Genomic DNA, 20939 nt, shown 5'->3' with positions numbered 1-20939 from the left:
CTGATTCATCCCATAAACATGAGTGACATTCCTCACCTTTATTGATCACCGACACTGCGGAACACCAGACACAAGTTGTAAACACTGGAAGAGATTTGACTTAATCATACAGTATTTGACTTTCACAGCTGTGTGGAGCATTGTGAGAACCTCATTGCTGACTACAGTTGCAGCTGAGTTGCTGACTATTCCATGCCAGCAACTCATTTTACTGCGTTTTTAACAAACCCCTTTTAACGTTAAACTGTACCTTCCTGGAGAAATTGTTATATTCAAAATCCACAATTATAATTTTACAGTAAAAATATGTTGTACTGTTTGTAGTGTGTGGTGCCTGCGGGAAACACCGCACTATTTGGACTCCGAGTGTCGCTGAAATCTCCTGAGCCGCACACGACGTGTCAAAGAAATTATTATTCCGTTTATAGCACAGGATCCGCGCACAGATTGCGGGAGGTGAGCGCCAAGTTGCGTCATAGACGGGCACGACAAATGATGAAACTAGTCGAGCTCATACAGCCAGGCGTTTATGGGATCGCGCGACCAAAATAGGAAGGGGGGGGGGAGCAGAACAGAGCCCGATCAAGTGCTCGCAAGGCTGCGGACGCGGTTTACACTGGGACATGAGTGCCCGCAGTGGACAACCACTGATCTCATTCGACCGGTGTGAACGCCGAACCCCCCCCCAGCCGTCAGCAGCGCGCTGCCCAAATATGGCGAGGCTGCTGCGCACGAGGCTCTCGAGTTCCGGGCCGGAACGCGTGTATCCGGCTCGTTCGCTTCCTCGTTTCCTCACTTCCTCGGCGCGGGCGCTGAAACCCGAGCCTTGTTTCCTGGGTGCGTGTGTGTGCGCGCGCGCTCGCGCGCGTCCCCTTTAAGAGGGCAGCGCCGCGCGGCGCTCCGCTGCCGGGAACTCGCGTCATTTCGCCGCTCCGACGCGCAGATCAATGAGTGGCAGCGCGCGCCGTCCGCCCCTCAGGAAGCAGCTCGCCCACAGCGCGCGGCGCACAATGTAGAGGAGCGCGCCGAGAGGAGACAAAGGAGCTGCGCCTGGACGCGGAGGACGCGCGCGCTGAAGCGCAACAGTGAGTGAGCGCGCGCGTGTGCGCCGGAGTCGCGGGAAACAGGCAGCCCAAGTACTTGAGTCGCATGAGCGCGTTCCTGCGCCTTCCGCCGGGGAAAGAGTGGGCAGAGCAAAGTGGGGGACGGAGGAGAACTTCCCAGAGATCGTGCTGCTGTCTCTGTCTGCCCACTGACTGAGGGACATGATGATGTCCGAGCCGCAGTCGAACCCGCCGCCGCAGCAACAGCAGCAGCAGCAGCAGCCGCCGCCGCCGGCCATGAAGGTACTGGAGCACTGAGACGTGTGCGCGGCGCGAACGCGCGGTGTGCCGTCGTGTGGCTGAGCGGAGGCGAGCCGCGCTCCCGTGTGCGATCATCTGTTGGCCAGGGGTTTGTTACACAGCGCCTGGTGAGTGTGTGGCGCGTGCGCACGCACACACACACACACACACACACAGTCACTCTCTAACACACGTACTTACTTAGTTGCACACAAAGTTACCTTGGTCACTTTTTGTACAGTAACTGTACGCGCGTTCTGTACTGACACGTACACAACGAGATTATTTGAACAGATTATTAATTATATCATTTGTACATCCCCACATCGCCCCGTCTCAGACGGCGTCTGAATTTCGATAATATGTTTTGATATAATAATATAAATATGATACAGTATATAATTGTTTTTGGGAAATGCCTTGTAACAAAGTTGCGCTCTTAGCAGTTACTGGACTTCGCGCTCTTGGGATGTCGTGTGTGTATCCGAGTGTATGTGTGTGCGTGCGCGCGCGCCCGCGCGCGAGTGTGTGTTGTTTGCATGGTGTTTCCTGGAAAAAAAAAAAAGCTTCTTCCGAAGAGTCGGAAGTTGTGCGGTGCTCGGGGACGCGCTGGCGGTGACGCGCGGTGGCTGACCGAAGGGCGCGTGACTACAACTCGAGGTGAAGCGGCGGACTTCAAACTCGGCACGGGCCTTATTTACTGCTCGCTCGGGGAGCGCGCGCCGAGCACGTGAGCGCGCTCATCCTACGCTGGCCAGCCGCGGATCGACGTGCGTATCGGTACGTTTCCCGTTTGTTCCGGCTCGAAAAAGGCGGTAACTCTCAAATAATAACCAGGACAAGCCCATAAAATTGGTCCCAGTGAAACCCAATGGGTGCTCATATTGCGCTCTCTCGCTCTCTCTGTCTTTACATACACTTAACACCATGCTTGCTGCATGCTATTAAAAATTTGATAAGGAATTGAACTGCTTAAGTACTGTCCAAAAGGTTTATTAGATTAAAAGTAAAAAGGACACCTTTTAATTAATGAAAGGCCACATTATTCACTGTGTAAATGAGTAGAAGTACCAATAGATGTTCATCCAGTGCAGGGTCACAGAGGTCTGGACCCTGTTCCCGAGGCAGAGAGAAGAGGCTGCGACACCCTGGACGGGACACCAGTCCATCACAGGGCAAATTGGTGTATTGCTGGCAAAAACTGAGAAGGGCTCTGGAAAGGACAGTATCTCCAGGAAGTGACAGAAGCGCAAGTAACAGAGGAAATGTAATGTGTTACTACCCACCTCTGACAAGTGAGCAGGAATGTGGAGGTTCGAGTTGCACCTCCAGTGTTCACCGTCACGTGACTGCACTGTTGCGTGCTGTTCATGTGATGTACGTTTACGCACGAGCCGGGCACTTCGGCGTTTGTTAGTGGATGTCGCCACGTCTGCTGGCATCATCTGTATGGAACCGCGGTACTTAAGTTACTGCGATGTGACACTGCTTGTACTTTCCTCCTAAGTGATTTCCAGCGTTTGCACCGTTATTTACGCATTTGTGCAGCCAGGTAGCTTTTACTGGAGTAATTCAGGTCCTCTGAGTGCAAGGTGGTAACTCTGACCGGTACGCCACCTGCTGCCTGTATGTCTTATGACAGAAAGCAAAATGAAAGTGTTTACCAGGTAACCCTAAACCAGGGTTAAACTTGAACCATTTGTTGGATGTACTCTCTACAATTGACCAAATGTAAAGTAAACTGCAGTTTACCTTGTTTTCCTGCACTCGTTTAATTTTTTATGGTATTCGTAGTTTACTGTAGTACCGGTGATCCCTTTTACCAACAGAAGACAGCTGCGTTTCGACAGAACACCTGCTGAGGGTCTGTGAGCGCCGAAGTGACGCTCGCGGTGGATAGGGTGTCTCGCGGTGCCGTTTCCAACAACCGTTGAGCGCTGGACGATGACATGTAAATGACGGAGACGCTGTGCTTCGGCTTCACTTTTTCAGCCTCGTGTCGAGACCCTAACCTCTACTGTACCACTACAGTACATGTCAGCTGTTACCTCTACAGTAGAAGTGTTAATGCGGAGTGCTGCTTCCGCATTGGAGTAAATATTTCTTAAAAAAAGAGGGTGCTTGAGGTGTCTGGTGAGGTTGTCCAGTTGAGTTGAGAAGGGAGATGTTGTGGAAGGGCCTCCTCCTCACCCTGGCGTCTTCTGCGTCGTCGGGTTTGCCGTGGCTCCCCCTTGTCCTTGGCTGGTCTGTTGCGCCTTAACTTCCTATTCTGGATTTGCTATTAAAATGTTGAAAATTAGTACAGTGTTACTGTAGAGTGTTTTAAAGGAGCTGCTTTTAAATGTGCTGTACGATGCGGAGTGTATCGTGCTCTCGTTGACGGCACTCGGACTCTCCGATCACTCCGAACGCAGCCCCTAATGTAATATGCTTCTATCTTATGAGTTCAGTGTAATGCTGGTCTTGAACTCCTCTGGGGTCGTTGCAGTGCTGCCGGCAGAGCTCCCGGCAGAGCTCCCGGCCCATGCCGCCAGCGTCCTGGCCGTAAAGAAACGGCTCCTCTCGCTTGGTTGCTTTAGCGCTGAAGCAGCCGTGACTCTGCGCCTCTACTGTGTGATCAGCGATTGATTGATTGATTGATTGATTAGGACTCATTAATTGGGATCTCATCCTCCTTGAGTGTCTCATAGATGGTGCGCGGTACACCTGCCGGCGCACTCTCCTCTCCTCTACTGTTGGACGGGCGTCTTACGATTCGCGTGGAGCAGACGGGGCTTGAGCTGCACTGAAATGAGCCATCTGGCAGCCGAGGAGAGGAAAACAAAAAGGACTTAGGAAGTGAGGGAAGAATAAACCTCTGTCAAGGGTCACAATCCTGTTTTCCGGTGATAGCCTCACTTGGCAAGGAGGCTCTGCTGTGGACTACAGGTGTGGCGGTTGATTCTTGGGCCTTATTGAATTTCCGCTCGATGCTCCGTTAAATCATACAGCGACGCACGGTGCTCACTTTTTTTCCTGTTATAATTGCACTCGTGAGTAGAGTGTGTCTATACGTGTGCAGCACTGGAGGTGTTGAGGAGGCTCAACACTTCCAGTGTTCCCAGGTGAGGGAAGGGTCAATACCAGGGTTAACTAGAGTACAGCCAAGCTACATAACTGGGTTACTAGTCCAGCTATAAACTGCTCTCTGTGTGAGTCATACATCAGTTGTGTTCTAATTGGTTGTGTTTATACTAGTAAATGGAACTGAAATTATGTGTATGCAGAACTTTAATAATAATAATTTGTAGCATACAGTGCTGGGCAGTTTATACTGACTGTATGCTGATGCTCAGTATATAGTGTGTAACTGCAGAGATGTTGTACTAGAAAAATTCTTTATATTCTGAGCATCACAGGACAGTGGCGTGTAAAAATTTGATTGGCTATATCGGTAATGGTTTCCAGAGATATTATGGTAAATGAAATGTGAAAAGCAATCAAAATACGGTTGGTGAACAATAAGATATAAATGAAAAGTTCACATTAAACGCAGACCATTGGGTTAAATGGAGTGCTGCTGTTGTCAATCATCAATATGAATTGCCGAATTATTATTGTTGTAACGGTCAGGGATTTCCCTGATTAAGGATTAAAACTGAGTAATAATCTTTGCCCCCCCAAATGATTTCTTGGCGCCTGTAATAGTATTCCAGCTGGCGCTCTTGTACTGTTGCAGAAAATGCCTCTTCTCTTTGCCGGGGCGCTGTGGAGAAGAGCAGGTGAAATGAGGAGGTGTAGCCCAGCTCGACATCAATTTGCTGTGATCAGAGTACAATAATGGTAAACTTTGTTTTACATGGGATCTTGAAAGTGCAAAACGGGGTATAACAAAATAAAATAATAATATATATGAAAGAAGCTCTGTAGTACATTTTGGCAGTGAGACTTGAACAGATTGTATCAATTATACCATTGCTATGTTCTGGGGGGGGGGGGTGAAAGTGGACGTGCAGCTGCTGTCGTGATGCTTTCACACTGGAGACTCCACAGCTGGAACGGGACGGTGCCCACGAGGGGCTCTCCTAGGTGCTCGGTGTTATTCTCTGTTGGCGGGGGAAGTTCCTGAACTTGAGAAAAGGCTCCTTCTGCACAGTGTGTGTGTGTGTGTGTGTGTGTGTGTGTGTGTGTGTGTGTGTGTCTGTCTCTCTCTCTCTGAGAGACACCGGTTGGCTGGAGTGTGGTGCTGTGTTCCCTGTGTTCCTGCCCCCTTTGTTTGTGGACATGACGGATGACACGTGTTGGTTCCTGATTAGCTCATCCAGCCTGTCGTGAGGATGGTACCAGGGAGCAGGTCATGTGGGTGTTTGTGTTGTCAGTGTGTGGACTTTAGCTCTCTCTCAAACCCCCCCCCCCCATCCCTCCTTTGTGTTGCAGCAGGAGAGGATCTCTCTGAGCCCCCTGGCGAGCCCCCTGCCCAACTCCACTTCCTCCCCGCTTCATGATCCAGCATCTCGGCACGGCGGCAGGATGGAGGAAGAGCCAGCGCGCCTGCCTACACACCTGCGTGAGTACACACACACACACACACACACACGCAGGCAGGCAGAATGCCCGCATGCATGTGTGCACACATAAATGCAGCACACCTTCTCATCTGCTTGAGTGTACTTGCAGTACCAGTGTGAAGTGAGTCCACCTGCTAGAATTGGGTTCCGTGTGTGTGTTTCTTTCAATCTCTGGTCTAGTGTGTCCCATACAGGTTTAGCCCAGGTGGAGTCTCGCTTCTTACGGTACTGTCCACACACACACACACACACGAAAAAGCACCTTGGAAATGAACTGACACTTTCACCTGTGCGGCCAGACGGGGGTACAGTGTTTAGAACTGCCAGTTTGCACTAGAAGGTCCCAGGTTGGAATCCTCCTCCTTGCCCTAGTACCCTTAATCAAAGTACTTACCCTGTACCGATACAGTGAAAATGGTCCATCTGTATAAAGGGCTCCATCGGTGTAAGTCCCACTGGAGAACAGTGTATGATAAATGTAAATATTTAAGGGCAGAATTCGGAGGCGTGCTGGTCGGACCCGTCTGCTCCCTCACATACTGTCCCCAAAAGGTCCTGTGGACACAGCGCTCTGCCTTCCAAGTGATGCTCACGGGGCGTATGCTCTCCACCTCCCTCCCTCTCGCGTGCGCGCGCACACACACACACACACACACACACACACACGCATGCACATGCATGCAGCAAGCCAGGAAGAGGGGAAATAATTTACACAAGTGAGGGCTTGACCGAGTGGCGTCGGACGTCTTGTGCTTCTCCTTCAATCCTGGCTCTGGCTTGTGCTGGAAACTTGGCACCCAGGTAGGTGTGTGTGTGTGTGTCTCTCCCATACAGACTGGCTGTGTGTTACTGGGAGGGTGGGTGAAAGCGTGAAATGTGCTCCTCAACCACTTCCTGTGTCTGTCTTGCCAAAGAGCTTCCTGAAAGCTGCTCAGGCCCCTTCCTCTTCCTCGTGTGCATTTGCAGCGACCGGGAGAGGAACTCGAACCCGCGTTCGTACCCGTAGTGTCCTTCACCAGGCTGGGCCGCGTTTGCTTCCCCGAACCTGCAGGCCGCCGGCGACCCTGCGACTCACGACTGGCAAACGTATTAATATAAAACTACGCTCATTACCAGTGTCACTCTGCAACAGCCTCGAACCCCCAACCCCCCCCCGGCACGTGTGCATTTTGAGTCACCTGTGAGGAACCCCAACCCCGGATTGCTTTGAGACACGAACGGCTCCGTTGCCAAAAGGGACGGGAGCGTGTGGCCCGCAGTGCACCTTCCCTCCGCGCTCTGCGTTTCCTCAGCCGGAAGGGAAGTGAGCTCTGTGTGACAAACGCAGAGAGAGAGGAGAGGGAGGAGAGAGAGAGAGAACGAATGCTGAAGCCGTGCTGCTCCGCCTGGCTCTTTAAAATGCGCACACCTAAATATACTGTACGTGTAAAGCTGTCAGTTCAGCGGTGAAGGTTTTCATCTGAGCAGTCCCTCATTAATTATGAATCGCAGTCCCTAGTGCTGGGCAAAGCCATTAATGTGTATTTAATTGAAAACGAACACCTCTCAAACACTGAAATGTATGTTTCTGGAACAGATGTGGCTCTTGTCTTAAGATGAATGTATTATGTGAAGTATGCAGCGGAGAAGGTTTGCATCAATGCCCAAATTGTTCGGCTCAGTAGCGAAATGGTGGAAACTTTAAAACGGGGACTTGCAGTGATTTATTTATTGATCCGGCAGGGTAATTTTTACTGTATCGCTTCAGGGTGAGTACCTAAATCAAGGCTGTTGCAGCAGGAGGTTGGATTCAAACCTGAGATCTCCTGAGTCCAGAGGTGGCAGATGTGACCCCTGTGCCTCATGTTGCCCCACAAAAGATTTTAAAATATCAAAGTACATTCGTTTCATATCTTCAGATACAGTAATTTTTATAAGTAAGGTTGCGCCACAATCTCTTTGGGTTGCGACCCTCTCGTCGCGTCTTCTCTCCGTACCACGGTTTTCAGCGCTGTTGTCTTGTGCAAAAAAGGAAGTGCAGTGAAACTCGCCGGCAATTCCCGGAAAACTGGTTTACTGCGTTGCGAACACGACGCGAGTGGCGCGAGCGATAAACGCGCTTCTCTGCGCTGCGGCTTCGCGGTCAACGCAGCTGCTTCAGTCAACCCCACTGTGGTGGCAGTGCGACCATGTCCAGTGCGTTGTGGGAGAACGTGCGCCGCTACCTTGCGGGCATACAGCAGGATACGCGTTCCACCTGCTCGGAGTGTCGCTGTACCTCCAGGGGGCACAGCGGTTAGAGCTGCCGCCTTAGATTCAAAGGACCTGGGTTTGAATCCCGCCTCCTGCCGTGGTACCCTTGGTGAAGTATTGTACTGAATGGGTACGGTAAAAATGACCCTGCTGTGTAAGGAGGTAAATCACAGGGACAGTTGGCAGTACAGCGGTTAGAGCTGCTGCCTTTTGACCCAAAGGTCGTAGGTTCGACTCTGTTCTTGCTGTAGTACCCTTGAGCAAGGTACTTACCTAAAAATTGCTCCAGTAAAATTACCCGGTTTTATAAATGGGTAAATAACTGTAGGTACATTTATTTATCAGACACTTTTCTCCAAAGCGACTACCAATGAACTCTGTGTAGTGTTATGAGCCCACGCACCTTATTCACTGTGGTGACTTACACTGCTAGATACACTACTTGCAATGGGTCCGTTATCCACACAACAGTGGAACGCTGTCACTCACACACTATAGGGAAGCCTGAACCACATGTCTTTGGACTGTGGGAGGAAACCAGAGCACCTGGAGGAAACCCACACATACAGCGCTACTTGCTGTGTCACGGTGCCGCCTGCTTACATTAACATTGTAAGTCACTTTGGAGAAAATCAGCTAAATTAATAAATGTAAAACGGTGTAAGTTGGCATGGAGTAAACTAGTGTAAAATTTGGCAGGGGCAGTGCCCAGGCGTGTTTGCCACCCACTTTCGGCAGAACCTAGCGTTTATTCTTCTTGGAACTCATCACAGGGGTTGAGCAACGCACTCCAGTCGATCCCGAAGCGGCCCTGTTGCCCGGGAGACGACGGTTGCAGTATTCTTGGGGAACGTCCCCGTGTTGTGACTGCGAGTGTGACGCTGAGGAGCAAATGGGGACAGTTCTGTAATCGCACTGGTCTCTGTAGGAAAAGTCTGGCCACTTGACGCTGCCTTGAATGGTGTGTGTGTGTGTGTGTGTGTGTGTGTGTGTGTGTGTGTGTGTGTGTGTGTGTGTGTGTGTGTGTGTGTGTGTGTGTGTACGTTCCGGAGGGGAAATTTCCTGCCCCTGGAAGCTGCTCTTTTTCTTCAGGAATTTCCTGAGTGGGCCGACGCTCCTTCCTGAATGGATGTTTGCTGAAAGGGAAACTGTTGCTGTGTGCCAGCAGCACAATGAGCCCCAGACTCCTGAGTCCCCGGGAGGCGCCGCACATGCGCCGAACGCTTTCAGACACTCCGCGTGTGTGTTTCTGCGCCACTTCGTTATGGACAGGTGGGTCCAGTGTGGTGCGGTGCGCGGGGTGGATATTGTGGAGGTGTGCAGATAAGGGTGACGGTTGCGATGGATGTTCATGGAGCTGTCAGGAGAGAAGTGTCGCTGAAAGCGACGGGTTTGAGACCCTTCTTGAATACTGGGAGGGATTCAGCAGCTCTGAGGGACAGGGGGAGCTCATTCCATCACCTTGGGGGGCCAAACTGAGCACTTACGGATTTCGGATGTTGGACCTCTTCTGAGTGGGCCTACCAAGGGGCCAGGGGTGGAGGTGCTCAGTGCTCTTGCTGGGCTGTAGGGAGTGACCAGGGTTTTTTTTTTTTTTAAAATCCAATTTGCTCTGAACTGTCATAAGTGCAGAAGTATTAATGTGTACAGTTCCTCCTCATTCTTTCCCGGCAGTTTGACTGCCCTCTTGTGCACCACGTGTGATGGATGTTTGTTTTGGCGCATGGTCGCTGTGAGCACATGTCGGTGATGCGGGGGACGCCGGCATTTACTGGCAGCCTCCTCCTCCTCCTCCTGCTCCCTCGCTGCTGCCGGAGGCAATAACAGCACATTCTTGTCGTGTTCCCGAAGGCAAATGTTCTCGCTAACGAGGAAGTGTCTCTGAGCTTCTCGTACGGGCAGCCGCTGCCGACACCGGGTCGGCTTGGGTCGAGCACCTCCGCCGGTGACGCGTTGGCCCTACATCAAGGGGGAAGCGAGGCTGGAATACGACACCGGCCGTCCTGTCGGTCCGCTGCGAGTTCCGGCAGGTTGCCACGGCAACTCCGCGCGCCTCCTTGGATTCGCCCGGGATGTTCACGAATCCACCGGGTATTTTCAGGAGCTGGAACATGATACGCTTTGGTGTCCTTGGTATTTGTTCCTCTCTTGTGTTGTTGCGTGGAGTGGGAGGGGCTTGTAGGCAGGAGGGCAGCACCTCACCTGGGGTGAGGGACAGTAGAGCCACCTCGAGTGCGAGCGCCGCTTTTTGTACGGCAGAAAAAGAGACGCGAAAAGGCCTCCGGGCCGGCGCTTCCTGAGCTGCGAGGGGCGCTGTGAAGGTGCCGGTGCTTTATGCCAAAAAGGAGGCCTTCCGTCAGTCTCCCTTCCTCCCGCTCCGCAGCTGCGGCTCCTCGCAGATGGCCGTGGGCCGCAGGGGGGCTCTGATCCCCGCCCCGGTTCTCCGGAGGCCCCTGGCACGGACGCGACCCTCCAACGGTGCCGCGCGGCACTCCCGCTCTCCTTCCCTCCTTCGCCTGCGTCAACATGAAGAGCCGGAGCTGTAATTCCACGTGCAGATGGGCCTTTTGCGGGAACCTTCTCTGCGTATCGCCATCAGCCTGCTCTGTGGGGCCAAATGGGAACTGTGTTGCAACATGGCTACAGTCTCTCTCTCTCTCTCTCTCGCAGACGGTTGCACGCAGTGTGTAAATATTTATTTCTGATTGCATTTCCTCTTTGAAGGCACACATTTTTACACATTCCGCCGGTGTTCAGAAGTGACCCGCGTTCCCTCATGCCGCATTTAGTTGGCGGCATAAGGCATGGAAACGCGACAGATTGTGGGACCGGATTGATTAATCTCACTTCCACGGTGTTTACAGCTCTGCTCTAGTGTTGATCGGTGACGAGATGAGGAACGCGGCCTGTGTTCGTGGGATGAGTCGGTGAAAATCTCCGGTGGATAGGAGTTGGAGATGGTTTAAAAAAAAAAAAAAAAAAAAAAAAATTTTTTTTTTTTTTAAAAAGAAAATTTTAATGTCAAGTTTTTGGCTTTTTCTTAGTTTTATTGGACACTTTTACAAACACTATCCCATAAATAAAGTGAGGTTTATTAGGAACCTTTGGACTGTCAACAATAAAGCTGAAAGTGACCAAAAGTGGATGCACGCTGCCAGTGGTTATGAGGGGTTGATACTGGTGAGGTTATGACTGAGTCGTCCCCCCACCCCCCAATAAATTTTAATTTGTGAAGTTTATATGAAATAATGCTTGCCGGTAGCTTTAATTACAGCTTTTTCTGAAGTTTTTACAGAATTCAACCAGTAAAAATTCAAAGGCTGGCTGCGCTGCCGAGGTCCGACTGGGCGTGGACTAGTGATCAAAGGAGCTGGAGTTATGAACGAAAGTGAGGTACGAACAGGTTTGTGTACCCAGTTGTGTCTTGCGGAGATGAGGAAGCGGTAGGTCCTGCTCGGCAAAGACGTCTAACGCCTTGGAGGCAGCCTGGGTCCCAGCCGGGGGAATTTCCTGCATGCGGAAGAGGAAGCGGTGCCCCTCGGCAGCGGTGCTACGCGCCATTTGTAGCCACTGGGCCGGTTCTGGTGGAAACGTCTCCCCGGTTCCAGGGAAACGCAAGCAGCACAATGTGCTTCGTTGACCACGGCAGAAGTCTGCACACGGGACGTGACCGCAGTATGAGATAAGGATCGTGTCCTCGCCCCGCGCGCGCCACCCTGACGCACCAGGGCCTTTCGAAGTGTGTGATTTGACTCACCCGGATTTCCCAGGAGGCTTCCTGGTGTTGAGCTCAGCGCGGCCCCGATGGCAACCGACAACGTGAGGGCTGCTGATAAAGACCCTCGGTCAGGGGCTCGGGTATAAAGTGTATGCACACACTGCATCCTTGTGTGTTTGGGGTGGGGGTGGGGGGTGTCTGTTTCACTAATACAGGAACTTTTTTTTTTTTTTTTTTTTTTTTTTTTTGTGCATGTGTTTGGCTGCGAGAGACACGAAAACACATGCGGAGTCCGTCTTTTTCTGCTGCTTATTCAGTGATCTGATACTGTTCTCTAAAGTAACTGGCACTGGTTTACCCATTAGTGCACAAGTGCAATTTTTGCAGTATCAGTTGGAGGGCAAGTACTCTGATGGAGGATACTACAGCAGGAGCTGGGCTTTGGACCCGACTCTTCTGCACCCTTACGGCAGCAAACTAAAACGCATCGCATGTAAAATTGGGCTTGTTTTCCAAAACGCGTCAAGCAGCTTCACGTGGCTATCCTTGCACTCTTGTACATAAAGCCTTAATGTGATGTCAAACGTAGAGCAGTGACTCTGCACAGGACCTCTAACGGCACATTGGCTCTGTGTTCCTTCTCTCACACCCTACGATTCCTGGATAGACTCTGCACCTCTACAGCTCTTGTTGTACAAGCATTATTGATGGTGAACGAGTGAAAGATCACGACGTTGAAAGACGAGACGGACCGTTATAAAATATGGTGTAATCGGTGCCCGGCGTTTTAATAAAGTATTAAGTTTAAATGGCTGAGTAAAGACGTGTCGAGCATCGGCGGTGGCGCCTGCCGTACTTTCGCTGTGCTCGGTGGCCAAGGTTGGTACCCTGCGTATAGAGTTAAGCTGAAGGAACATGGTGTTCACGTGCATATGCCGCCTGTGTTTCACGAAGGAAAATGACCCGTCGGTGGCGGCGCCAAGGAAAACGGCCGAAATGAGTCGTGGCGCGAAGGTGCGGCTCTTATTTTGGGCTCGGGTTCGTCCGGAAACGGCACGCGCCCGCGCGCACGAGGATGCTCGGTCGCGATGGCCGGGCGCGTCGTGTCCGTGCTCCTTCCTCCGCTGCCGAGGGTCCTTCGGGAGCCCTCCCTCGCTGGCCTGCGGCGGAGCCCCGGGGGAATTCTCCTTCCACCCACGTGTCCGCTCGGCTTCCTCTTGTTTTTCTTTCCTTTCCTGCCCTCCTCTCGTCGGGCTGATTTATGCGCCGCTCTCAGCCTCCCGCTGAACGCCTTCAGAAAAAAGTCCCGGTGTCCAGCTTTCGGTGGTGCGCCGCTCGAGGTTATTCATTTATACCGATGATTAACAAAGTGGGGATAAACGGGGACAGAATATAAGGTCCGTGCCGAGCCATCCTTGTCCAAACGATAAAGGATTAGTGGTGAATAATAAACGGAGAGAGATGAAATGTGGAGGAAGGCGCACCACCTTGGGTCGAGCACCTCCACCGGTGACGCGTTGGCCCCACATCAAGGGGGAAGCGAGGCTGGAATACGACACCAGCCGTCCTGTTGGTCCGCTGCGAGTGCCAGCAGGTTGCCACGGCAACCTGGGTTCAAGTCATTTCCACGGTGTTTACTGCTGCTTTCCGGTGTCTGTCTGTCTGCCCTTAATCGGTCAGAAACGACGAATGTCGCGCCCGGAGCCGAGATGTTAACAATGCTGAAAAGTGTTTCTCGTATATTAGCTTTATCTTGGACTTGGGTAAATAAATTGTGGGATGCGTCTGTGTTACTAACCTTTGGATCGAGTAGATGATAAAGAGGGGAGAGCGGCCAGAAGCTGACGAGCACCACACAGGCAGTGTGGGATGAATCGGTCAGCCTTTTGGGTTCCCTGGGGGTTGTGGATGTCCATTTTTCTCCCCCCCCCCCCCCCCCCAGTAATTTTTAAAGGTGTCTTAATTTTAACATTCAAGCTAATAATAAATCTTAAGCTGAATTTTTTTTTTTTTTTTGGCCGTTCAGTTTATTTTTATAACAGGGTGACAGAGTGCGCTGAAAAATAAATATAAGCAGGGCAGTTATTTGTTTTTTGATTTATGGTGACTTTATGTGCATTTTTTTTTTTTTTTTTTCCCCCCCCTCCCTTCTCTCCCCTCCTGAGCCTGACTGCTGAGTAAACAGGGATGTCTGTATTACGCTTTTACGGGTTGTGCCTTAGCGGTTTGGAGGGACTTGAGATTCAGCTGAGTTATGAACGGACATCTGCCCTCCAGTTTTTGTCCCAGTGAGGTGACCATTGTCCTCACCCCTCCCCCCTGCCCCCCGCAGGTCTGCAGCCAGTCTTCTGGAGCAGAGAGGACGTGTCCCAGTGGCTGCGTTGGGCCGAGAGGGAGTTCTCCCTACACCCCATGTCCAGCGGCACCTTCGAGATGAATGGCAAGGCCCTGCTGCTGCTCACCAAGGAGGACTTCCGTCTGCGCTCCCCCCACTCAGGTGAGCGAGTCGGACCCGCGCCCCTAATGCGGCAGAAGCGTTGGGCCACGTAACGGGTCGGCGAGCACAAACGAGATTAGCGTTTCGCTCCCCGTTATTTATTCGGTCATCTGATCACATCTTGCTCTGCACTGAGGGGGGGCATTTTTGTTCACTCGGGAGTGGCTAGTGACTGTGCGGTGTGTTCCCGGGCTGGGGGAAGTGTGTGTGTGTGTGTGTGTGTGTGTTGGATGCACTGTTAAGGAAGTCACCCCACAGACACACAGAGCCAGGAAGTGCTGCGCACTGACCACATGTGTAGCCTCACTGTGCAGGGAAATTCCAAGCACCGGAGCGTTACCCGCTGGCCTGGCGGGGGCGCCGCGGCACTTCCCCACGCGGAAACGGTTTCCGCTTTTTCGTGTAGGGCGCAGAAAGGAGTTCCTCAGAACGGTGACGCTCGAAGGTGTCGCTTTCTCGCTTTTGGTCTATGGTGTGAGACCACGATACGCTGGCAGCTTTTCCGTTTTGGCGGTAGAAGAGGAGACCGGTGCACGGAAACATGGTAGCCCATCCCCGGGGGTTGCGGGGTTTACCCTGTGGGGGGGGGGGGGGGGTGTGAAAGACTCGGTGGGATACGGTTAGAAAGAGCTGAGGAGCTCCAAAACAGCAACTACAATGATGTTAGCTATTTGTTAGCTGACTCAGTGTAGAGAAATTAATAACTATGCTTGGTGCAAGGCAACGTGGGAGAACCGTTTCCTGCTTCCTGATGTCGTAGATGAAATGGGAGGTGGAGTAGTGTTACGATTTATCTATGCAACACTCTTCTCCAAAGTCACTCACACAGCAGGGTGATTTTTACTGTATCAATTCAGGGTAAGTACCTTGATCAGGGGTACTGCAGCAGGAGGTGGATTGAAACCCAAGTCATCCTGGTGTAAGGTGGCAGCTCTAACCATTGCGCCACCTGCTGGCCCTTGACGGTAAGAGTGACGGTAATGAAAGGAGTTGGTGCATGACGGACGAATGAAGGCGCTGAGAAGGGGTCTCCTCTTTCAGCCGTTGTCACATGGTTGCTGTTTGGCTCCGCCCAGAGAGGCAAAGCTGGATGGCGGCCTGACCGCTCTGTGTGTGTGTGTGTGTGTGTGTGTGTGTGTGTGTGTGTGTGTGTGTGTCGCAGGGGACGTCCTGTACGAGCTGCTGCAGCACATCCTGAAGCAGAGGAGGCCCCACGGCATCTACCCGCCGGCCTTCTTCTCGGCAGCTCCTTCCAGCCGCACACGGAGGGCGCCTTTGCGCACCACAAACTCGAAGGTGAGCGTAGGGCTCGGAACGTCGGTGGCCCCGGGGCGCGACGGTATGTTGGAGGCGTGTGCGGAAAGGGCGTTTTCCCGCTTCCCGCCGTCGAGCCGCGGACTTTGGACCGCGGAACCGGTCGCACGAGGAAGTGGCGCGTTTGCGGAGGAACCGCCGCCGTCGGCTTCCTCGTTCATCGCATTCTTCGCAAGCCAGATCAGAAGTTCCCTGCGCCCCTTCATGGAGTTGTTCAAAGCATTTGTGCAACAACAGAAGTAGTCGACGCTTTAAGCACGAGAATGCACCTATTCGGAATAACTTTTCATGCTGATTTAAGCTGGGGGGTGCGGTGGTGCAGTGGGCTGGACCGGGTTCTGCTCTCTGGTGGGTCTGGGGTTCGAGTCCCACTTGGGGTGCCTTGCGATGGACTGGCATCTTGTCCTGGGTGTGTCCCCTCCCCCTCCAGCCTTACGCCCTGTGTTGCCGGGTTAGGCTCCGGCTCGCCGTGACCCCGCTCAGGACAAGCTGTTGTAGAAAGTGGTTGGTGACATTAAATGAGTGTCAGATTATATGTGTTTAAATAAACAAAATATTGCAATTGGGATCCTGGTAACATGAAAAGTAGATTGAAGAAGAATATGAAAATCTCTCATGCCCACTGATGATGTTTTTTCCAAAGTTATTGCTGCGATTTGAAAATGTTTCAACATTGTAGCCCTGCGAACGCTGCTCGTTTGGAAAAATTACAGCGAGTGCGCCACCTTGTGGTAGAGGAGAGCAGCGTCACTTAGCCTTGAATAAGGATTCCCTCCTTGAAATGTTGATGATTATTATTTAATGAAGCGTAGCACTGCGAAAAGTATTCAGTGTCTAGTTTTCTCCAATTTTGTAGCTTTTCGATGTTAAATTTGACGAGATGTTTCTGAACACAGCCGGAGAGCCTGCGTCTAGGCAGTCTTCTCATGAATTGCCTTGAGATGTTGTGGCAAGGCCCGACGGCGCTGCTGATGCTCAAACCTCCAGATGCAGCTGAGCGACGGCAGTTCTGCACGAAGCAGCGTGCCGGAATTCCTCCGCAGTGACACGAGACGCTGTTCGGTAGCTGCAGGAAGTGTTTAGTTGCAGTCATTACAGCTAAAGGTGTTTCTGCCACTTACTGACTATGAAGGGCCAATTAATTTTGCACACTGATTGCACATTTTATTACCTTCCATCCCAGAGAAATGTCAGGAAAACAGCAGTGGGGTCTCTCTCTCTCCCCCCACATCCATTCATACGGAACTAGAACTGAATGGTGTTTATGAAGCAGGTGCCCATGGTAACCCGTGCGCCCTGTCAATGCCCCTACAGAAACGGTACGGCGAACCCCTCGAGGTACGGAGCCCCTCCCACAGCACACGCCCACCATCGAGCTGCGGCACCGACCCCGCTCCCCTCACTATCCGAGCCGGCCGTCGCCCTTCCCCCGCTCCCCTCCGGAGCCCGCCCTCCACGAGGACCCGCTGCAGGCGGCTTCCCAGCTGCCCGACAGCAACCATCACTCGGAAGAGCAGTACCAGCTGTCGGTGTCGCCGGCGGAGCGTAGCAACGGGCGCTGCGCCACCCCGCACGACGTCCCGCGGCCCGACAGTCCGAGCCAGGAGAGCGCGCGGGTCATCCAGCTCGTACCCAGCACCATCATGCACCCGCTCATCCTGAACCCCCGCGGAGGGGCAGTGGACTTCAAGCACGCGCGCACGCCCCCCGAAAACGGGCGCGAGGGAAAGGGCCTTGCGCTGACTCACCACCGCGAGGATCTGTTCTACCGGAACCACATCATGCTGCCCGTGTCACCCCCGGAGGAGCAGCCCCAGCCCATGGGCCGCATAGCCGGTGAGGCCGATGCCACCCATGCCGGCACGGAAATGCCCTGGCGCCGTTTCGCAATACCCGGTCTTCTGGTGTAAATCCGGAAGCATCGCTGTATCGATAGATAGATATGAATGACTATAACTGATGTGAAGGGGCCGCTGGTAGCAGAGCGGTTAGAGCTGCTCCCTTTGGACCCAAAGGTCGCAGGTTTGATCCCCACCTTTGGCTGTAGTGCCCTTGAGCAAGGTACTGACCCTTAAAATTGCTCCAGTAAAATGACCCAACTGTATAAATGGATAAAATAATTGTAAGTACCTTAATGCTGTAAGTCGCTTTAGAGGGGGGGGGAAGCATCAGCTAAACGAATAAATAAATGCGCGCGGTGGCTGTAATGGTCAGGCCGTAAGTTGGGCGCGGTTCCCGGCAACCGCTATCGCTGACTACCACTAACAGTCACCAGTGATTGGAAACGGCCTCTAACGATCGCTGATGACCGTTTACGATCACTGGTGATCGCTACCCATTGCTACCAATTGTTGGCGACTGCTGATGATCAGTAGCGATTGCTGAAGGATTGGTGACAATTGCTAATGATCGCTAATGGTCAAGTGACTGACGATCACTGATGATCGGTGACCAACACGTATCAGTCGCCAACAATGGTTGACCACCGCTGTCTGGCTAAAGGTGCCATTTCTCAGTGGCTTTGAGGTACGAGGGTTCGGTGTAACACCGCATTCTCCATGGCTGGCAGCTTGACCTTTGTAAGACTTTAATGTAGTTAAATGTGTTTTCTTCCCACTGCTGTACCCTAACTGTGTGTGTGTGTGTGTGTGTGTGTGTGTGTGTGTGTGTGTTGTGTGTGTCCTTTGCTGAGCTCAGACTGCAGGCTGCTGTGGGACTACGTGTACCAACTCCTGTCCGACAGCCGGTACGAAAACTACATCCGCTGGGAAGACAAGGAGAGCAAAGTGTTTCGCATCGTGGACCCCAACGGCCTGGCGCGCCTCTGGGGAAACCACAAGGTAGCCGCCTGCTCGCGACTTCCTGCATCTTCAGCGCTCGTCTCGCAGTCGCGTCAGTCGCGTTCTCCCCGAAATTAGACTGTATCAGTGCTTTGCTCAAAATGCGTTCGCCTCCGTTTGGAGTAGGAAATGTAGATGGTGCAGAGAAAATATGAAAAGAATATGCTTCCCTGGTACAACGGGGCTCCTTTTACGCAAGTTCTGAGATGTGTAACGTGCCGCATGATGCATTTTGAGAAAGACTGATGTATAGTTTATCGATTTTATTGAGATGCGCTTTGGTATGTTAACTTGAACATGGCCTGAAATATTGTTGACGCTGCTGTGCCAACCCAGAACAGGACCAATATGACGTATGAGAAGATGTCGAGGGCGCTGAGACATTACTACAAGCTGAACATCATCCGGAAAGAGCCGGGGCAGCGGCTCCTGTTCAGGTGAGCCGATCGTAGGGCGCGAACGTGTCCGCTTTGTCGTAGTCGTCGGGCCTTGAACCTGCAACCTGTGGACCATCCAGCGAGTCCAGTTCCTTAACTGCAACTGTTTCAGTTGCACCGCTGGTACAAATAAAATATTTGAAATTTTATATTTTAAACACAAAGCTATTGGTCCATAGCATTCAACAGACAGTGCTGGGCATCTAAGGTGTGTGTGCGCGTGTGTATGCGCGCGCGCGCAAACGCAGACACCACTTGTCCCAAGCGGGGTCGCGGTGAGCCGGAGCCTATCCCATGAACACAAGGCGTAAGGCCGGAGGGGGAGGGGACACACCCAGGGCAGGATGCCAGTCCCTCGCAAGGCACCCCAAGCGGGGCTCGAACCCCAGACCCACAGAGCAGGACCTGGCGAAACCCGCTGCACCACCACGCCCCTGCATCTAAGGTAAAATCCTGCAAAAATTTGTTTCGCCATTTGCCCATAAGAATGGATGAGGCGTCCGTGTGCAGAAAGAAAATACGGGCCCGGTAGGAAATACGCAACTGAACAGACCCGAACAACCGTTCCCTTTGGCGAACATTTGCTGTGCGGCGAACACCGTTGCCCAGAGCAGAGGAGCGGCGGTGTGAACGCACACGCTCTTGGTCCCCGATTTGAGCCCCGTTAATGTTTCCAGTCGAGGTGTGAAACGTGCAGATGAAAACGTGCATGATGCGCACGCTGAGGGTGCGTCTGTCGCTCTCCGTCGCAGGTTCATGAAGACCCCGGATGAGATCATGAGCGGGCAGACGGACCGCCTGGAGCACCTGGAGTCGGACCTGGACGATCAGATGTACGTCAAGGAGGAATGCTGAGGTTTGCGAGGGCAGAGCCGCAAGCGGACCGCGGTCCCCGTCGCCTGGCCGCCGACTCCTTTCCGCGATCGCTCGGGACCAGCAGCGATGAGAAGCACAAGAGGGGTCGCGGGTAACGCGAAGGGACCCGTTACTCAGTCGAGATTTCGCTGTCGATTCTACGTTGTTAACAGAGTTGCTAAGAACGCGTCTAAAGGAGGATCCTGTAGCGCGACGAACATTCCAGCTGTGCCATGGGAACTGCTCGACGGGTCCTTCGGCGCTTGTGGGATTTCCTGACGATGCCTTACGCAGAGCGCTGCTGCCGTGCCGCTCCGTAGACGTAGCGGCGCCGGCCCGACGGGCACCTCCGGCACAAACTGAGCGTGCAGCGGTCCAGCTGTGGCACGGCTGCCCCCCCTTTTTTTTTTTTTTTTTTCCCCCCCTCCTTCCCCCCCCGGGTTGAGGAGACTCCCTTGCTTTGTATGGCGTTTCATGATGGGACGTGGGGTTACTGTTTTAACTCGCTGCTTTGTGTTCTCACAGTGAAGCGGTCACACGGTGATTGTGAGCAAATAAAAACAGATCTTTTATTGCTTTTCTAAGCTCCCTCCTTTTTTGTTTTCCTGCATGGAAGGTGTTGGCAGCACAGCGAGCCAGCTCCACACACGGGGTTCTAAACCTCAGCCCACGGAGTGGTCCTTCTGCGCTTCCTGCAAGGGAGGGGGCTTACCTTAACAGCTCCTGTACGGGTGTGGCGTGACCTCCTGTTGGCGTTTCCACCCGCAGAAGTGGTGCCGAGAAGGTGTCTCCTTGTTCCTTACTCCGTTCTACACCGTAGGCTGCAAAAATCCTGCGAGTGTGGCTGTTTGAGATGCTGACGCCCAGCGGTCATGCCTCGGTCGAAGTTGCTTAAATTGCGCATCTTTGAACCTCAAGTGGACCTCAGGACTAGGTGATTCACGGTCTATATGTAAATGAGCAGGTGTCCCTACTCGAGGCCTGCGAGTGCACTTTATATACCTGCTATACTGTGCGTGCGTTAATAAGTGAAGTACGGACAGTAGAGGGTTGGAGGGCCTGCAGCCTCTCCTCTCTGGCCACACGGTGGCGCCCTTGTACTGCACGTGATTCTGTACTGGCGACGGGTAACATTCCGGGGTAATTTCCAGGAAGA

At 52.7% G+C, this 20939-nt stretch overlaps 1 protein-coding gene across 1 annotated transcript; it reads left to right on the top strand.

The window, feature by feature from the left end:
• The first annotated feature begins 815 nt into the window (after nucleotides 1-815).
• Nucleotides 816-20196, top strand: LOC108942540 (transcription factor ETV6-like). The gene is given in 9 exon segments (XM_029252009.1): nucleotides 816-1346; nucleotides 5760-5889; nucleotides 14173-14337; nucleotides 15500-15574; nucleotides 15577-15633; nucleotides 16966-17487; nucleotides 18349-18491; nucleotides 18828-18928; nucleotides 19681-20196. Coding segments are annotated over 9 exon segments (1377 nt in total). The 5' UTR covers nucleotides 816-1265; the 3' UTR covers nucleotides 19784-20196.
• Nucleotides 20197-20939: the final 743 nt, after the last annotated feature.

Source organism: Scleropages formosus, chromosome 5, assembly GCF_900964775.1.
Source record: "Scleropages formosus chromosome 5, fSclFor1.1, whole genome shotgun sequence".
In the NCBI taxonomy this organism is placed as follows: Eukaryota; Metazoa; Chordata; class Actinopteri; order Osteoglossiformes; family Osteoglossidae; genus Scleropages; species Scleropages formosus.
The sequence above is the reverse complement of the archived record's forward strand: the minus strand, read 5'-3'. Positions and strand labels throughout refer to the sequence as shown.